At 45.5% G+C, this 18,660-nt stretch overlaps 3 protein-coding genes across 4 annotated transcripts; 2 read left to right on the top strand and 1 right to left on the bottom strand.

Annotated features, from left to right (window-relative positions):
- Positions 1-626: 626 nt before the first annotated feature.
- On the bottom strand, positions 627-2,979 carry LOC113706668 (putative pentatricopeptide repeat-containing protein At5g47460). The gene has a single exon (XM_027228606.2). It carries the CDS (start codon positions 2,512-2,514, stop codon positions 721-723), a length of 1,794 nt encoding a protein of 597 aa, XP_027084407.2. The 5' UTR covers positions 2,515-2,979; the 3' UTR covers positions 627-720.
- A 2,798-nt stretch (positions 2,980-5,777) lies between these two features.
- Positions 5,778-6,713, top strand: LOC113706195 (uncharacterized). Its single transcript, XM_027228086.1, has one exon. It carries the CDS (start codon positions 5,778-5,780, stop codon positions 6,711-6,713), a length of 936 nt encoding a protein of 311 aa, XP_027083887.1.
- Positions 6,714-14,290: 7,577 nt separating this feature from the next.
- LOC113706715 (WAT1-related protein At5g47470-like) lies at positions 14,291-17,743 on the top strand. 2 transcript variants are annotated; one of them, XM_072062280.1, is made up of 8 exons: positions 14,291-14,677; positions 14,758-14,823; positions 15,291-15,407; positions 15,859-16,102; positions 16,199-16,360; positions 16,635-16,786; positions 16,883-16,977; positions 17,267-17,743. In XM_072062280.1, the coding sequence occupies exons 1-8, from the start codon at positions 14,478-14,480 to the stop codon at positions 17,272-17,274; spliced, it is 1,044 nt and encodes a 347-aa protein (XP_071918381.1). In that variant the 5' UTR covers positions 14,291-14,477; the 3' UTR covers positions 17,275-17,743. The 2 variants fall into 2 exon arrangements, with proteins under 2 accessions (XP_071918381.1, XP_027084467.1); XM_027228666.2 differs by lacking the exon at positions 17,267-17,743 and having other exon boundaries at positions 14,292-14,677; positions 16,883-17,164.
- The last annotated feature ends 917 nt before the right edge of the window (positions 17,744-18,660 follow it).

Here is an 18,660-nt window from a genome sequence, read left to right on the forward strand (position 1 = left end):
GTTAATAAATAATAAAAAACTTAGAGATATACATGTAATTATATTAGTAAAAATAAAAAATATTAAAAAATATATATATATATATATATATATTTGATACTCGGCTCGACCTTGACAGCTTGAGCTCAAGTTGACACCAAACTAGAGTCTAGTTTTGATTTATTTTTTTTTTTGCTGACGGAGTGGGTGTCTGGCCCGACTAATCCCACCCCACTCCGGCCCGGGAGAGGAGGCCTCACTCCACTCTGAGCACGGTAGCAAGGGGGTTCGAATTCTGATTGCCCAGGTAAGTCTACCATACCCTAAAGAGGGGAAGCTGACCGCTCCAGCAAGGGGGTTCGAACTCTGATTGCCCAGGTAAGTCTACCATATCCTAAAGAGGGGAAGCTGACCGCTCCAGCTAACCCCTGGAGGCACCGTCTAGTTTTGATTGATCTGACTCAATTTGTTTGCAGCCTCGTCTCCAAAACACAATTTTAATGCGTAGGCCCCATATATGGGAGCAAAGCATGAATACAAGCGACAACTGAGCGATGGCATCCTAGTTTTGGTTGCAGTCGATGTATTTCGTGTTGCAACCAAGTATCATACGAATCTAAAGTTGTACATCTGATTTAAACCATGGATGCAATAATAAACGAGTGTTTCATTCTTCCTTCAAGATGTTAACGAACGTTAGACTCGGCTAGCCTTAGATGGTAGACACGTCCTCTATTTTCTTCACAATATGGATGAAGTTGGAAATGTATTTTCCAATTCAATCCAGCTATGGCCAATCTCTTTTCTCACCTCTTTCTCCTTCATCATTGTCCTAATCTGAATAACATCTCTCCATTTCTCATGACGAGCGTAAACATTAGACATCAGTACATAAACATATTCACTATCACCTTCAAGTTGCATCACCTTTTCCGCTGCCACTTTGGCCATTTTTACATTCCCGCAAGTAACACAAGCAGCAAGCAATGCTCTCCAAACTGCTCCATTCGACTCAAATCCCAGCTGATGTATCATCTTCTCTGCCTGATACACCTTTCCTTCTTGGCCCATGATCCTGATCATGGAAGAGCAATGCTCAGCAGTGGGATTAATCCTGTACTCGTTCACCATCAATTCAAAATATCGATTTGCAGCATCCAAAGGCATTCTGTTATGCCAACATGCAGACAAAACATTGAGGAAAGTAATTCTATCTGGCTGTAAATTTTTCACAAGCATCAACTTCTCAAAAAGACGTAACACCTTGCTGGAATCACCATTGTGAGCATATCCAGATATCATCGTGTTCCAAGTTATCAGATTCTTCTTCTGTAGCCAGTGGAATACCATTTCAGCTTCAGTTATTCTCCCGCATTTTGAATACATGTCAATAAGAGCACTTCCAATGACCACTGATCCATCTAAACCAGATTTTACTGTACAACAGTGGATCAACATCCCCCAGGTGACTGCTGATAAACCTGCAATCCCACTCAATATACTTGAATATGTGAACTGATCCTTTTGAACACCACTAAAGTGCATCTTGCTGAAAAATTCCAAAGCATCCCTTGCTCTATAACGGTTTACATAGCTCGTTATCACAGAATTCCATGAAGATGAATTTGGGTTCGGCATTCTGGATAAAAGGTCAATAGCATCTTCTATATTACCAAACTGTGCAATGCCGCTGATCACCTCATTATAAGAGATTGTGTCGGGATCATTCATTTGATGCAAAAAGCTTAACGCTTGCTCAAGCCTTCCATTTCTAGCATTAGCTGCTATAACTGAATTCCAAGAAATGGAATCCCTATCAATCATCTCATCAAACACCCTCATAGACTCTTCAACAGCTCCACATTTGCCATACATGTCAATTAAACAGTTCCCTACGATAACACTGTATTCAACACCAAGTTTCACAATCTTGGAATGTATTAGTTTTCCAAACTGCAATAAAGCCAGCTGCCCACATGCGGACAAAGCAGCTGTGCATGTATATGAATCTGCAGAAATACCAGATTTTTCTAGCTGGAGAAACAAGGTGAGGGATTTCCTGAATTGCCCAGAACGAACATACCCAGAAATTAAAGAATTCCAACCAACTAAATTTGGTTCAGGAATTTCAGCGAACAGGTTCCGCGCTTCATAAATTAGCTCAAATTTTACGTAGAAATTGATCAAAGCGGTGGAAACAAAGACATTGGAATCATGCCCAGATTGTATAATTTGGCAGTGAAGCTGTTGGCCGAGTGAAAACCAGCCACATTTGGTACATGTACGGATCAAGTGGACTAAAGCATAGTCATTTGGCTTGGAGCCGGAGTTCATCATCAGACAGGCACTCAGCAAGGCGATGTCAGAAAAAAGCCCACCTTGAGCCAGGGCTGAAATGGTATTGGCCCATGACACAGGGTCACTTTCTTGAACGGGATCAATCGTGGTGCTAATTTGCTTTAACAAGAAATGATTCGGCTTTCTTTGATAGAAAAAAAGCGGGCTTTTCCTTAGTTGGAGAATGAATCTTAGCATAATTTTCCCTAGCACAACGTCATCTCAATATGCATGACTACAATACTAAACTCTCGGGCTTTTCTTTAGTTTGAGAATAAATCTTAGCATAATTTCCCTAACACAACATTATTATGTCTTTTGTAAAGAAATAAATAGGAAAAACAGCATCTGAAGGCTAATTTGAGTAGGTTGTTCAAGTATACCAGACAAGCAATATATTTCAATAGAAACTTTAACAGCTCGAATCGATGAAGTAAAAATCTTTGGTCATCTTCTAGAAGTTGGATTATTGAATGAAATGATGCTAACAACGTATACATCCCTATGTTTACCAAACTATACATTCTTTTTTATGACTGGTTAATTTAGCAGAAGAATAATTTGCACGGGGACTAAACTATCTCATTCTCATGTACCCCACCCATTAAAATTTACAATGACTTCAAGAATTTGTCACCCTTTTTAACTGAAAATTTACCTGAGAAGTAACTTTTTGCTTGCGTTGCAATACTTCCATTATTGGAAAGCTACAAGGAGGTATAGCTAAGTATTTCTTGAGTTTTAGACCTTTAAAGGTAAAGGAGCAAGAACTTAGCAAGATGGAAATGTTGTTCTTTGTCCTATGCTAGCTTAGGATCTCGGAATAAGAAAGTTTACTTTATTATTGAGAGGCTTCTTGCGTTTTTGTTATATCCATCATAAGCTCTCTCCTGTTATTGTCAAACACAATAACTAAACGTTGCTAAACAACTTAAACCTACATGACATGATGGTAACTATTTTGTCGAACAATTTTTTATCCAGATGATCACTTATGGTGCTTGTAGCACTTTGTACATGCAAATAAGCTTTTTATGAAATAGCGTGGATGATATTTTCATGACTTTTATCAGACAAGGATGAAGGAACTAATTAAGGACACCGGTTTCTGACGAGTTTAAGAGGATATTCAGATGCGCATGATACAAAAAGCAAATTTTTCGTTAACTTCACCTCAGATTCAGAATTTGTACAAATGAATGAGGTAAGGGGCAATCAAAATTGCTGAAAGCTGAATCCTATGCTTTAAGTTTCAAGAAAATGTTTTGATCATGAAACTCAATCTAAACAGGTGTGTCATTAGGAGTATAATCACTTTAAAAGTTGTACAAGGTGGTGGATCTAAGGACGACATATATGCACGAAGTATGAGCTACCAAATGCAATCTTCCTTGTGTTTTCAAGACGCCAATTGTGGACCACTGAAGAGGTAGCTCTCGAGGTCATTTATTGTCTTTGCATCAATTAATCTTACATTGTCCTGTATAGTCTTTGATTTTGATGAAAATATGATCGGAGCATAGAATAATGAATTACAAAAAAATGATGTAACAACAACGCTTGGGCACATGGGTGCCAAAATCACATCCAGAAAGCGGTATGAGAACTTGAACATTTTATCTATCATCAAACACAAGGTGGCGAAAGTAGCTTTCATGGTTCTTGAGGATGCTCACCCCGGCCACCCTCTACGGCCGAGGTGATCCCCCCACCTTGTCCTTCTAATGAGCTCGGCGGGTCCCAGGTCTACTGCTTAGGTGACCTCCACCTCTCAGGCTTCCACCTCGGCTGCACGCTGATGATGTTAACCTACCTGACATCCTCCAGGGCCAGTGCTTTATCTGAAAAGCACCTGGGAGACTTAATGACCACTGCGTAAAGCTCCTCTTCTCCCTGCCCAGGCGGCTACAGTGTCAGTGTCAGGTCTCATGGCAGGGAACAGAGCCGTAATACCAGGACGTGGGTCCCACCAGCATGCGCTCTCCGGCCTACCTTTCACTCTCACTCTATAAATACCCCTCACCTACTCTCAATAAGTAGGCATACTGTTCACTCACTCATACTCTTATTTTTCTCGTTCTCATACTAACTTGATCGTCGGAGTGATCCCAGGGGAAGAGCCCCGCCTTCCACTTCGGACTAGTAGCCTCACTTTACCTGAGGAGATACAATCGAGTTCACCTCACCACATTTACGAGAGGGCTGATTTCGGTTGGACTAATTACCCGCCAAAAATCACCTCTTCAATTGGCGCCGTCTGTGGGAACAAGACTATTGCTAAAATGAGATCCACGCGCTCCAGAAGCGGAAGAGTTCCCTCGACCGGGGCTGGGCAGACCTCGGGAGCCCAGCAAGATCGCATTTCTGAAGAGCAAGGGTCCCAAAGGACCCAGCCCAACAACGAAAACGCCATCGCCAAGATGGCCGAGTTCTTAACGGACAACCCCAACATTTTTGAGGAGCTAGGAAGGTACCTCAAGAGGCAAGGGAAAGAAAAAGCCGAGTCTTCCAAGAGGAGATCGATGAAGTCCCCTGAAGCACCTTCAGGTGAGGACTCCGATGAGGGGTGTCTCTCTCGGAGTACCTCCAGGCGCGCCTCCTCCAAGATAACCTCCAAAATTGCCTCCATCTCCCGGGCGTTTTCCCGGGGACTGCTAGGGAAACGGGCCGAGGACCCACCTCGGCGCCCCGGGAGCCTAGCTTCTGACTACATGAGGGCTCCGCCCTTCACTGATGACATCAATGGGGAGATGGTGCCCCCGAACTTTAAGCTTCCAAACTTGCACACCTATGACGGCCGAGGTGACCCCGAGGATCACCTCCGCGCCTTCATCTCCGCATTCCGACTCTATTGCGTCCCCGACGCTGTGATCTGTTGGGCTTTCCCCATCTTCCTACATGGGACTGCCCGAAAGTGGTTCTGGAGTTTAGAACCAAGGAGTATTTTCTCCCTGGATGAGCTGATAGACCGGTTCATCCACCGCTTTGTGTCGTCCCGACCTATTACAAAGACTTCAACTTACCTCCTGAATTTGCAACAGACTCCCGGCGAGTCACTGCGCTCATATGCGCAGAGGTTCAATGAGGAGAACGTACAGATACCTGATCAAAATGAGCAAGTTATCATAGCCGCTTTCACCAACGAGCTGATTGCGGGAATCTTCAACACCGAAATATATCGAGACTACCCCCGCACACTTCGGGAATTTTGGGAACGAGTTAACCAAGGAATCCAAAGTGAGGACGTGAATCGCATGAAGCGGGAGGCCCAAGCAGCCCGTACCGGGCAAGAATCTCGGAGGAGAAAGGACACCGGCTGAGCTGAACAAGGCCCCGGCAGCTCATCCAGCCAGTTCCGAGACCGCCGAAGCGTCTTTGATCGGATCGTGAAGGGGAGGTCGTCCACCTCGGACGCCGAGCTGACACCCCTAAATTCCAGCCGATCTCATGTTTTGGCTGTGATGAGGCAGAATCACCTCGGTCGAACTCCTCCTGAGATCCCAGGAAGAAGGGATAAGAGGAATTCCAACCTCTACTGTGCCTACCACCGAGATGTGGGGCACGAGACCGAAGACTGTAACGACTTGAAGCGAGAAATTGAAAACCTGATCCAACAAGGATACTTAAAGCAATTCGTCCGCAAAGATGGGGGTTTCAACCGAAGCGCCTCCCACCGGGAAAGCCGAGGTCCTCGCCGAGAAGCCAGGCCGGACACTAAGCTTCAATGCCGAGGTCCCAAGGACCGAAAGGGGGATCAGAGGCCTCCACGCGACGGATCACCAGGCTACGGTCCAAATATTGTCGGGGTGATCAACACCATCTCGGGTGACCCCACGGGAGGAGACAGCCAGAACTCCCAAAAAAGGACCTACTGTCAAGCCGGTATGGAGGTGGTCGAGCAAAGTTCTAGGCTGTCCGAGGATATAACCTATGGTCCCCGTGACCCTGTACCCGCCGCCTCCAGTAATCACGAGACTCTCGTGATCGAGGTCCTTACTAATAATTATATAGTCAAAAAGGTTTATGTTGACCCTGGAAGCTCGGTAGACGTCCTGTACTACCGAACTTTCGAGAGTTTGAAGCTGACCCGGGAGCAACTCACTCCGGTCAGAACTCCCCTTGTCGGTTTCGCGGGACACGTCGTCCACCCGGAGGGCATGGTGACCCTGATGGTAACTATCGGGCGACATCCACGCTGCCGAACTGTGCCTGTCAGTTTTGCGATGGTCAAAGCAGACTCTCCCTACAATATGCTGATAGGCCGGCCCACGCTCAACGCCTTGAGAGCCGTATATTCCACCTACCACCTGAGTTTTAAATTTCCAACACCTGCGGGGGTGGCCGAGGTGAGCAGCGACGTGGGCGCCGCCCGGAAATGCTACCTCGCCACCATTTAAGCGGCAGTCATACTCCGACCCTCGGCTAGGTCAGAAGAAGAGAGGCCAGCGGTCCTCTCCATAGACTGCATCGACTCTCAGAAGTCAGGAGAACCCAACAGGCTTGAGCCCAGGGATGAGGTGGAACAAGTGGTCTTGGATGAAGCGAAACCTGACCAAGTAGTCCAAGTAGGGGCCGGACTCCCCTCACCCCTTAAAGAAGAAATGATCTCCCTGATCAAGGACCACCGAGACGTCTTCGCGTGGTCCGCAGATGAAGTGGTTGGAGTGCCACCCGAACTCATGATTCACCAACTCAACGTTAACCCACAGGCTCGACCTGTGTGGCAGAAACGAAGGCACTTAGACCCCGAACGTAGCAAGGCCATATCGGATGAGGTCGACAAACTCTTGTCGGCCAAGATGATCCATGAGGTCCAATATCTCACCTGGCTGTTCAACCCAGTCATGGTCAAAAAGGATATCGGTGGTTGGAGAATGTGTGTGGATTTCACCGACCTCAACAAGGCCTGCCCCAAAGATTGCTACCCTCTGCCGAGGATAGACGCCCTTGTCGACTCGGCAATGGGATACGTGATCCTTTGCTTCCTGGATGCCTTCAAAGGGTACGATCAAATAGGAATGAGTGAAGAGAATCAAGAGAAGACGGCGTTCTACACCGACCAAGGTGTTTATTGTTATACTACCATGCCGTTCGGCTTAAAGAACGCCGGAGCGACCTACCAAAGGCTGATCAACCGACTCTTAAAAAATCAGATCGGCCGCAATGTGGAGGCCTATGTGGACGACATTCTCATCAAAAACCTCACCACTTCAGCCTTTCTGTCGGACGTAAGGGAGGTCTTCGGTGTCCTACGGGACTCAAGGATGAATCTCAATCCCAAGAAGTGCGTCTTCGGCGTCACCTCGAAAAAATTCTTGGGGTATCTGGTTTTCCACCGGGGAATCGAGACCAACCCCGACAAGATCAAGGCCATTCAAGACATGTCCCCACCTCGGAACATCCGAGAAGTCCAAAGGCTGAATGGACGCCTGGCCGCGCTGAATCGCTTCTTGTCCCAGTCTGCTGAGAAAGCTCTGCCCTTCTTTAAGGTGCTGAAAAAGGCTGACCAGTTAACCTGGACTGAGGAGTGCCAAGCTGCCTTCGACAAGCTAAAGCAGTACCTCCATCACCTACCAACTCTCGCTTCACCTCGGCCCGAGAAGAAACTCTACCTCTACCTCTCCGCAGCCGACGAGGCTGTCAGCGCTGTTCTTATCCGGGATGAGGGCACTCAAGTGCCAATCTACTACTTCAGCCGAGCTCTCCGCGGGCCGGAACTCAATACACTCAAATGGAAAAACTGGTGTTGGGACTAGTCCACGCAACTCGGCGATTGAAGCCCTACTTCCTTGCTCATCCCATCTCCGTCAGGACCGACCAGCCCATTCGGCAAATATTGGTGCGACCCGAGGCTTCCGGTCGTCTCACCAAGTGGGCTGTCGAATTGGGAGAGTATGACTTGTCATATGAGCCCCGCACCGCCATAAAAGCACAGGTCTTAGCCGACTTCCTTGCCGAACTCACCTTCACGGAAGGTTCGGAGTCCACCTCCACCTTTGCCGAGGTGTCCACCCCATCCCTGTGGACATTGTATGTAGATGGATCCTCTAATGGAGAGGGCAGCGGAGCTGGATTGCTCCTGGAGGGCCCCTAGGGAGAAGTGTGCTCGTACGCCCTCCGCTTTGGTTTCCCAGCCACCAATAATGAAGCCGAGTATGAGGCTTTAATTGCTGGACTCCAGCTGGCCCGCAGGCTCGGCGCCCAGCAAATCCACGTCTGCAGTGACTCCCAACTCGTTGTACGCCAAGTTCTTGGTGAATACGAGGCCAAGGATGAGACCATGCAACAGTACCTCTCCAAAGTTCACCAACTCACCGCATACTTCGAGTCTTTCGAAATCCAAAAAATACCCCGGTCCCAGAATAAGCGAGCCGACGCCTTATCCCGGCTGGTTTCCACATCATTCTCTGATCTCAACAAAACAGTTTTAGTGGAAGTACTGACCGAGCCGGGATACCTGGAAGAAGTGGCCTACCCCGTCCACTCTGGAGATACCTGAATGAGCCCGTTCATCCTTTTCTTAGGTCAGGGAGTCCTCCCCGAAGACCGAGCCGAGGCGAGAAGAATACAACGCAAAGCTGCTCGGTACGTCCTCCGCGATGGGGAGTTGTACAAGCGCTCCTACCTTGGCCCGTGGTTGAGGTGCGTTACATCCGAGGAAGGACGCCAGGTCCTTTACGAGATCCACGAGGGCCTATGTGGAGCCCACATCGGCCACAGGATGTTAGCCAAGAAGGCTTTGCTTCTTGGATATTTCTGACCCTCCGTTCGACAAGATGCTTAGGACCTCGTTCTCGGTTGCCCTTCCTGCCAAGTCCACGCCCCTGAGCACCACCAGCCCTCAAACTTCATGGTGCCCGTCACCTCACCCTGGCCGTTTGAGCAATGGGGGACAGACATCATAGATCCTTTCCCCAAGGCCGTCGGGGGTTATACCTTTCTGGTAACCGCTGTGGATTACTTCACCAAGTGGGTTGAGGCTGAGCCTCTAAGGACCATCACCGGGTTGTGCAATCTAATCTTAAGGTATATTGTAAACTGAGCTACCGAGATGGCTCACTAGTGCCGAGGTCTTGGCACGCCGAGAACCTTAAATTGTATTATGCTTGAACTTTTGACCAAGTTATGATCTCAGATGTTTTGTTATTTTTTAACACTCCGATGTTACACATCTGCTATTAAAAAATAAGGGGGACAAGCAAGGGACGAAATCAAGACAAGAAATTAAAGTGCCGAAATAAGAAGAAATAAACATTTCATTTAATGAAAGGACAACACAAAAAAGAATACAAGACTGAGGTAGGGAGTGCTACTAAGCATCTCCCACCTCGAAACTCTATCTAATTGACTACAAGCCGACCCCTGTCTCGGCTCTCTCCTCCGTCTCGGCTCCCTCCTGGACAGCCTTCTCTCCGGTCTCTTCCCCGCCGGGGTGAGGATCTCCTCCTCCCTGCTATTCGCCGACGTCTCCCCCAGCTCCTACTCCATCGCCCTCCTTGAACACCTGGTCGAGTTCGGACAGCCACTTGTTGAACTCGTCCCGGATTTCGGACAAGTTCCTTCCAGCTTGGAGGCCCTCGGCCATCCGATCGCACAACTCCTTGGAGTCCTCATTGTAGTTGGCATTGTCTTTCAGAGACTTCAAGGCTTTAGAGGAGAGGTGAGCTGCGGCCTCCTCCACGGCTGATGTGAAGCCGAACATGAAACTCGGCGCGAGTAGTTGGCCGAGATCCCGGGTGAAGTTCTCGGACCTCCACGGCCGAGGCCCCAGCACTCTCGAGGTCTTGTTCGTGGGACTTCTTCACCTCGTCCCCCCTCTTCTGTTCTTCCTCGAGGGCCGATCTGAGGTTGTTGATTGTAGCCACGGCCTCCTCATCCTTCGTCTCGGCCTCTTTAAGCTGTTTTTGAAGCTCGGCCTTCTCAGACTCGGACACGGCCAGTTTTTTCTCCAACTTGGAGATCTGCTTTTGTAACTTGCCGGAGTCCTGCGCCTCGACCAGAGCACAGTATCGGTGTGTCATCTCGGCCACAAAAGCTGAGTTGGAGGCTGTGGTCACCATGAGGCTTTGAACCACTTCGGCCGGAGTCAGTTTCTTCATATACTCCAAGTCCCTTGGCAAGGTGGACTGCATCACCAGCATTTGTGCAACCCGAGGATGGCTGCACCTGTCGTTGACCGTAAGTGTCCAGTTCGGACACCAGTGCTCGCCGGAGTGCGTTTTCTCCTTCCCAGAAAACACCGGGGGCTATGGAAACGGTTCCATAGTGAGGTCCCCGAAACCGGATTGACTGGGGGCTTTAGCTGCTTACCTTCGCCATAAGGAGGCGGGAGTGCCCTGACAATTTCAAGAGGCACTCCCTCTGACACAGGAGAGGTAGACCCAGTAGCCGCGGCAGCCGAGTTGCTTTGGGCTGCCGTGGCGGGAGTGCTCTTGGCCGCCGAAATCTTGGCGGCCTGCCCTTGTGACTTCTTCTTCGGCGGAGGGGCCGACGTCTCATCGGAGCTCTTCCTCTTCGAACTTTTGGCCACCTCGGCCGAACCCGATGTGACGATATCGGACAATTTGACCACTGCACAAGAAACAAACATTATTATTTGTCACAGTCGAAATGAAAGAAAAGCCGTGAAAAAAAAATTACAAGGTTTCTTAAGTTTAGTGGAAGTGAAGGGAGTCTTGTCAGGACTGAGCAAAGCTCGACTAATCCCCCCGTCAACCAGCACGGCTTCGAGGTAGTCCAAACTGTATATCCGAAGTCCTGACCCCATCAGCTTCTGGAAGGCCTCCTCCTCGGCATCCCCTGCGGAGGGGTCGGCCTTCGCTTTAATTGGCCTCCACCAAAAACCCCTGGGGAAGTCCACTCCGGATACAAAGAAGAAGTCGCGCTTCCAATTCTTGATCGGGCTGGGAGCACCAATCACGAATTTCGGGATGGCATTGTTTCGGTTGCAGATATAAAACCATCTCTTGTCCGTCCCATGCGCCTTGAGAGTGTAGCATCGGCGGAAGAGATCCACAGAGGGAGTCACCTCCTGATGTCGACACAACATCTCGAAGCCTACGAGGATGAGGACGGCGTTCGGAGTGAGCTGAGTAATCCTCACGCGGAAGTGACGAAGTACGTCTCTCAAGAACCTCGACGTCGGCATTCTCAACCCGGCCTCCAACTGTTGGACGTAGATGGCCACCATGCCCATGGGGGGCTTCTCGGCTGAGTCATCTGGCCCGGACGGTGTGATGATATACCCCAGCCAGAAAGGGTACTTGCTTAACACCTTTTCGGCCCTATCTCTTCCTATGCGACTTCTAAATTTCGGCATCTGGCCGAAGTCGATGTTGGCCGCGTCCCTCGGAGCGACTGGCTCCGGTACGCCCTCGTCATGGGGTATCTCGGTCCCGAACTCGGTATTATAGACGACCTCGGAACCACCCTCGCTCATCTCGGATGACTCCAATTCCGAGCCTGCCTCGCCGGCTCTCACCTCGGCTGATCCTTCCGTAGAACTAGGCGATGATCCTTCAGAGCTGGACGTAGTCGCTTCTTCCAAAGGATCCGGCCTCGCCTCGGCCCGGTAGCTCGGTTCCACGGTCTCTTTATGGGTTTTAGCCGTTTTGGCCATGAGTGAAAAGATGAAATGGAAAAGAAGGATACTTACTGTTGACTACGGAATTGAACGAAGATGATGACTTCGGCTGTGATCTCGGCGAGAAAGGCTGACCTCGGCAACACTCACGAAGTTGGCAAGTCCTAGCAAAAGAGGAAAAAGTGTGAGATGTCCGGTGGAGGGGACCCCCCATTTATAGGGGTCTGGGAGAACCCGAGGAGGCGGCAAGAAAGCTAAAAGACGGTCACGTTCAAAGTTCAAAACGTCCCCCCTCTCTCTCTCCTCATTAATATCCCGTCCTTTCATCTGACACCCTCTCTGCACGAAGCGTCCCACTATTTCACGACGCGACGGTTCCTCGTAACCGCCCTGCTCATCACGTCCTATCAACTAATTCGCCCACGTGCCACGTCCCCGCGTCTTCCGGAGCAGTTACAGGACCCTTACTGTGAATGACTTCTGTTCAACAATGACTTCGACTCAACAACGACTTCTAATGACTTCGGCTCAAGGAATCCTCGGTACCTCCCAGGCCCAGAACTTCCGAGGCTTGGGGGGCTTATTGAGGATGCTCACCCCGGCCACCCTCTACGGCCGAGGTGATCCCCCCACCTTGTCCTTCTAATGAGCTCGACGGGTCCCAGGTCTACTGCTTAGGTGGCCTCCACCTCTCAGGCTTCCACCTCGGCTGCAAGCTGATGATGTCAACCTACCTGACATCCTTCAAGGCCAGTGCTTTATCTGAAAAGCACCTGGGAGACTTAATGACCACTGCGTAAAGCTCCTCTTCTCCCTGCCCAGGCGGCTACAGTGTCAGTGTCAGGTCTCATGGCAGGGAACAGAGCCGTAATACCAGGACGTGGGTCCCACTAGCATGCGCTCTCCGGCCTACCTTTCACTTTCACTCTATAAATACCCCTCACCTACTCTCAACAAGTAGGCATACTGTTCACTCACTCATACTCTTATTCTTCTCGTTCTCATACTAACTTGATCGTTGGAGTGATCCCAGGGGAAGAGCCCCGCCTCCCACTTCGGACTAGTAGCCTCACTTTACCCGAGGAGATACAATCGAGTTCACCTCACCACATTTACGAGAGGGCTGATTTCGGTTGGACTAATTACCCGCCAAAAATCACCTCTTCAGTTCTCATATACGGAAATTTGACATTTAGATATATATAATTCATTGCAATTGTGATATACTTATGTTGTTGAGTGATTCTGTGAAGGATGGTGTGAAATTCTGAAGAGATATTTTGTCCTTTGATTTTGTTTTTGCCTGTGGACAGCAATTAGGATGGACTCTTTGCCAGCCATAACAAAATCCAAGGGTTGGATGAGGGCATAGCTCTTAAAAGAGTAGAGCCAAAGGAATGCCTCAAAATCCCAAAGATACAAAGCATGCAAAATTAGTAGTTTGACAAAAGTATATCATCTCCCTAAGTGTAAATAGAATAGGAGATCCCTGCAAGACAATATTATGATCAATTGTCACTGTTACATGTCACAACCCAATTTGGAAAAAGAAGCAATAAGTCAAAGTTATGCATTGATTCCTGTTCAAATTGGGCAATAAATCGAAGTTATATATTGATTCTTTTTCTTGTAAATGGCTGTGGAAAAACTAAAGCAGCAGAGATATCACCTACGAAATTTACACAAAGATAGACAGATTTGGGGGCTACGTGGGATTTGCATTATTTCAATGTAGTGTTTAAGGGATGTTACAAGAATATCCTCCAGTTGGAAGCTAATCCATGAACTGGTCCAGGTGAGCTTCTAAAAATTTGGACTAAATTGAATTATCAAGCTGGTTTTTCGGACCAAGTTTAGAAATCGTTTACCAAGAAAATGAGAGAAGAGGGGTAAAATGAAAAAAAAAAAGAAAAAGAAAATAAACTCATCAGTTTATTTACTTCTATTTCCAGCAAGGTACGAGAAAGAAAAATATCCAACAACAAAAAATATTGGATGGAAATCCGGGCTTGACTACAGAAAAAAGCTTTACCACTCAAGTTTCTACTCAAAACCCCTGAAGTTCAACCTTCCATTCCAAAACAAAAATTACGCCATTGCTTTCCAAAGTTTTCAAGATGTTTATTACAAGCAAAAGAAAATTGAAGGAGAAAAATCCCAATGTGGAAATGCATATTCCGAACAAGGTCAAAAGTCAAACAAAATTCATCGGAAATAATTACCCTGTCAAAAAATCTGAAGGTCACTTTCACATTGAAGAATTACCATGGCCAGGAAGAAGACTGGTAGACGGAGGTGTACTTGTGACTACGTTGTAAGCACTTTGAACGTTAGCTAAAAGCAGAATAGTGAGAGGTGGATGCATTAACCAATCACTAGTTATCTAGACAAAGACTAATAATATGGAAATATTGATTCTTGATTCAAATTTGCATCATTAATCTGACAGCTAGGTTTTAGGGAGATGTTTTCATGCATGAGGTCATGCATGTCTAGGTAGCTGGAGAAGAATAAAGAGTAGAAGAAATAAGGTTTATTACCAGTCAGAGGAAGCGTCTGTTTGCAAGACAAGTACAAGATGATGGGAAGTCCAAGAAGAGAATATCTTGAAGATGTTGCAATAATTGCAGGGTTAATTGGGATGCAATTTATGTATGCAGGAAACTCAATTTTGGTTAGTTATCTCATGTTAACGGGATTTACACCTGCATCTCTCATCATCCTGTCTTCCTTGGCCACGTTTGTGATTCTATTGCCTTTCTCCGTAATTTTTGAAAGGTATGCTTCTTTTCCCCAATCTTTGCAGACAGGCATTAGTAAGTTTTTCGGCTAACGATTTATTTTTGTTCATGGTACAGGAGGCTGTGGCCAAGGAAATTCCGTCTGAAGCTATGGGTACAGCTGGTTTTAATTTCTTTTGGAGGGTACGTAAAAGAAGATTGTTTACCTTTTCTCATTAGTTACTAGACGTTCCTTGTTTCCTGACATGCATAGATTAACCATAGGAATGCATAGAATTGCTTCTTTCTTTTTTTTCTTTTTCTGTTCTTCCTCCTTTGTGGTTGCCTTTTTAGTTGACCATACTGAAATGTTTTACAAGTAGAACCTGGAGAGGAGAATGAAAATTTTAGGCAGAAGAACATGTTTTTCATAATACTTCAGATGTTGAAAGGCAAAACCTTCTTGCACTCACAAGCTAAACGATATTCACATTTCTCTCCTCCGTTGTCTTCCTAGCCACAGCGCTTTCTTGAATTTCAAATGGCATGTTATGCTTTTAGGGACATGATTTGCCTAGGAAAAACTAAACGGAAGTTTCTTTTTGGAGGTTTCACTCTTCAAGGCCAAGTAGTCGAGTAAATTATCTATCCATTTGTTGTTTGGATGGCAGGGTGACATTATTCCAATCTCTGTTCCTGAAGGGCATCAGTCTTACTTCACCAGCAATGGCAACAGCCATGCCAAACATTGCTCCAGGATTCATATTTTTCATTGCTTGGGCTCTCAGGTATAAGCAATCTGGTTTTGATTTTTGTGTTACAATTACTGACAAACCAAAACTACCAACTGCTACAAAATGAAAAAACTTAATTCAGAACTCATGATAAGTTGCAGCATACTTGGGGATGAATGGAAGCAAACAAAGAGTAGAAACTTAAAGAATACCTGAATATGTATTCAGAGAGGAAACAAAAAATGTCTATTGCAGAATGCAGATTAATTTCGAGAGAAGGTTTAGGAGACGAGCAGTATAGGCAAAGTACGTTTCAAGTCGAGAACTCTTTGGACGGATTTGTAACTTCTCATGAGTAAATTAATCAGAGAATTTAATCAGGACGAATCAAGTTCAGACTCATCGAAAATACAGAAATATTACATAATCCAATTGATTGCGGTTAGTGATATATTACCCAGGATATATCCATGAGTTTCTTAAAAGATGGACACTTCGTGTGCAGGTTGGAGAAAGTTGAGTTAGGCTGCATATATAGCAAAGCAAAAATTGCAGGAACACTGCTGTGTGTTGCCGGTGCTGTTATAATGAGCCTTACGCAAAGTACCTTGGGTAGTCATAAAGCAAGAGAAGCTCATTTATCAGTACCACCTACACTGTCACGAAACTTATTTGACGAGCGAAAGATCATGGGTTGCTTTTATCTCATGGCAGCCGTCTTCGTCCTATCAAGCACTATTATCTTACAGGTAATTGAATGTTCCCCAGTAGTAGAAGAGATTGAAGAAACTATGCATTTTTTCTAATTCCTAACTTTGTGCTTTTTTGGTCTGATCGTGTTACAGGCTACAACATTAAGGAATTTCCCAGCTCCGATATCCTTATCTACAATAACAACTTTAATAGGGGTGGTATTGACTGGAATTGCCCAGTTGATTCAAGATGGCAGATTAGATATTGGATGGCCCTTGTTAAGCATCAAAGATATCATGTGCTACTCTGTACTGGTAAAGTACTTATCCTCCCAAGTTGCCCTTCTTCTTCTTTTTTTTTTTTTTTTTTTGGTTTTCCTTGTTAAAGAGATGAACTACACAACAAAGGGCAAGAATAATATATCAATATGGTCTTTTGATTCTATGTCACGTTCATGAACCACGTGATTATTTCCAAGAAATGAAAAAGAAAGAGCCTTGATCATTGAATACATCATTAAAGTTTCTTTCCAGTTTAAATAGTTGCCTTTGAACGATGGCTAAATTCCTTGACCTTTTACTGCAACAGGCAGGAAGCATCAGTGGAGCATGTGTTACCTTCAATATATGGGCAATGAAGAAAAGAGGGCCAGTTCTGGTGTCCATTTTTAGTCCCATTGGAACTGTCGTGTCGCTAGCCTTTTCAGTAATCACCTTAGGAAGCTCCATTACCGTAGGAAGGTATCACGAATCAAATACCAAATCATGCTTTAAATTTTACTTCTCAACCAGGAGCCTCAAACATCGATAATCTAACCACTAGATGTCTTTCCACAGTCTCGCAGGCATGTCCATCATGTTTACTGGTCTCTATAGTGTACTATGGGCTAAAGGGAAGGAAGGATTCTCCGAGAATAACAACTCCTCAGAAAGTGAGTACGATGTGGAGAAGCCTCTCTTATCTTGACATTATCTACTTTGATTGTTTAGATGTAATCTATCAACTATTATTGTACAGGATAGGGAACATATCCCCAAGAATTGGTGATATGAATTTTAGGTTCGATTAAGTTATAATGTGATATACAAGAACAGAAAACTAAAGATCCCAGATTATAATTTCAGACAGAAAATTACTAACATAGTTAGTTTTGAATACTACTAACAGTTTTCAGTGCATAGTTGAAAGTCCGAAGTACCAATCCTAGTATGTTTCTGCAGCTCCATGATGCACACAATATACGTCATACAACGGTTGATTCTGGATGCAAGACAGTAAAGGATCTATACCATTATTGTAGATCTTAAACTAAATTTTGGCATAATGCTGGCAGCAGAGATCAGTGCTTTTGGTACAGCACACTTGAAAGAGTAATCGGGTTTGTGCAAGGATAAAGTTCATGTACGTGACAATGGATTATGGCTGCAAAGCACTGTGACTGACTTCTTTTTTTTTTTTTTTTTTTTTGACGTTTTGAGGAGGAAAACTTTGAACAACTGATTTTTTTAGTCCTTTTTTGATGGGCTGAAAGGATTGAGTTTGTGTTTGAGTTTCAGTGCAGAGATGAATTTCCAGTCATGGTAGCTTAGTACGATGCTCAGGATGGAAACCTGACTTTTTGACTAACTGAATATCATGCATATGTTTCTCTCAATCAACTTATGGTAATGAGTATATTTGTTCCTCGTTTTGTTTAAGGGAATGGCAGGCAGAACATTCCACAAACGCTTGAAAGATCAAGAGAATTTGAACCCCTGAGTTCGAAGGAAACGCAATTAATCCCACAAGACACCATTCACTTGCCTGATTTCCAGTTCAATTAGCTCCAAAAGTAACCGAAAACTAATAGTACTAAACACTATTTAGACCTAATTAAGCATCAGATTTAGTGTAGTTAAGACAAGGTAAGCTCCTAAGTGAAATCGTTTGAAAAGCCAACGTAAGTACACATTCTTATCAGTAATCTGTCTCTAGGTGATGCCAAGTTGTTGGATAAACAGCAAAGGAACCTATCTTGCTAGACCTCACCAGATAGTTTGCATTTTGCAAATTAGGTGTGATCAATTTTGAGATAGATTGTTAGAACTTGATTTGACCAATAAGATGTGTTGATTGCCTGTAGTTCTACAACTGAGACCGTGAGTTTATTCCACAAGTATGTCCACCCCCCCTCCCCCACACAACAAGCCCACATATAAGAAGTTAAAGAACGCAATTCTTGATGGACTTGTTCCCTGGGTAAAAAGTAAATACTGGGAGGATAATAATACTGCGAGACACAGACTGAGGATAACATCATATACTTACATGATTGATTTATTTCTCTAATCTTGTTGCAAAGCTTCCAATACAAATTGATAAAGGGTTGAGGGTCTGTTTGCAAACAAGTTTTTGGCGTTTGTCTTTTACAAGTTTTTTAACAACTTTAACTACAATAATCTCAAAAAACTCCTCAAAATTTTTAAACTATATACTTCAAAATAGTCAAAATTTTTTCAAAGTTTTAGATAAATATCCAAAAAACTCATTTGTCAAACGGGATCTGAGTTTATACTTCTGGTCATGGCCACTGGTTTAATATATTTAAACCATCATTTTCTTATTGCCACTGGTT

The sequence above is a fragment of the Coffea arabica genome, chromosome 8c (assembly GCF_036785885.1).
Source record: "Coffea arabica cultivar ET-39 chromosome 8c, Coffea Arabica ET-39 HiFi, whole genome shotgun sequence".
Lineage (NCBI taxonomy): Eukaryota > Viridiplantae > Streptophyta > Magnoliopsida > Gentianales > Rubiaceae > Coffea > Coffea arabica.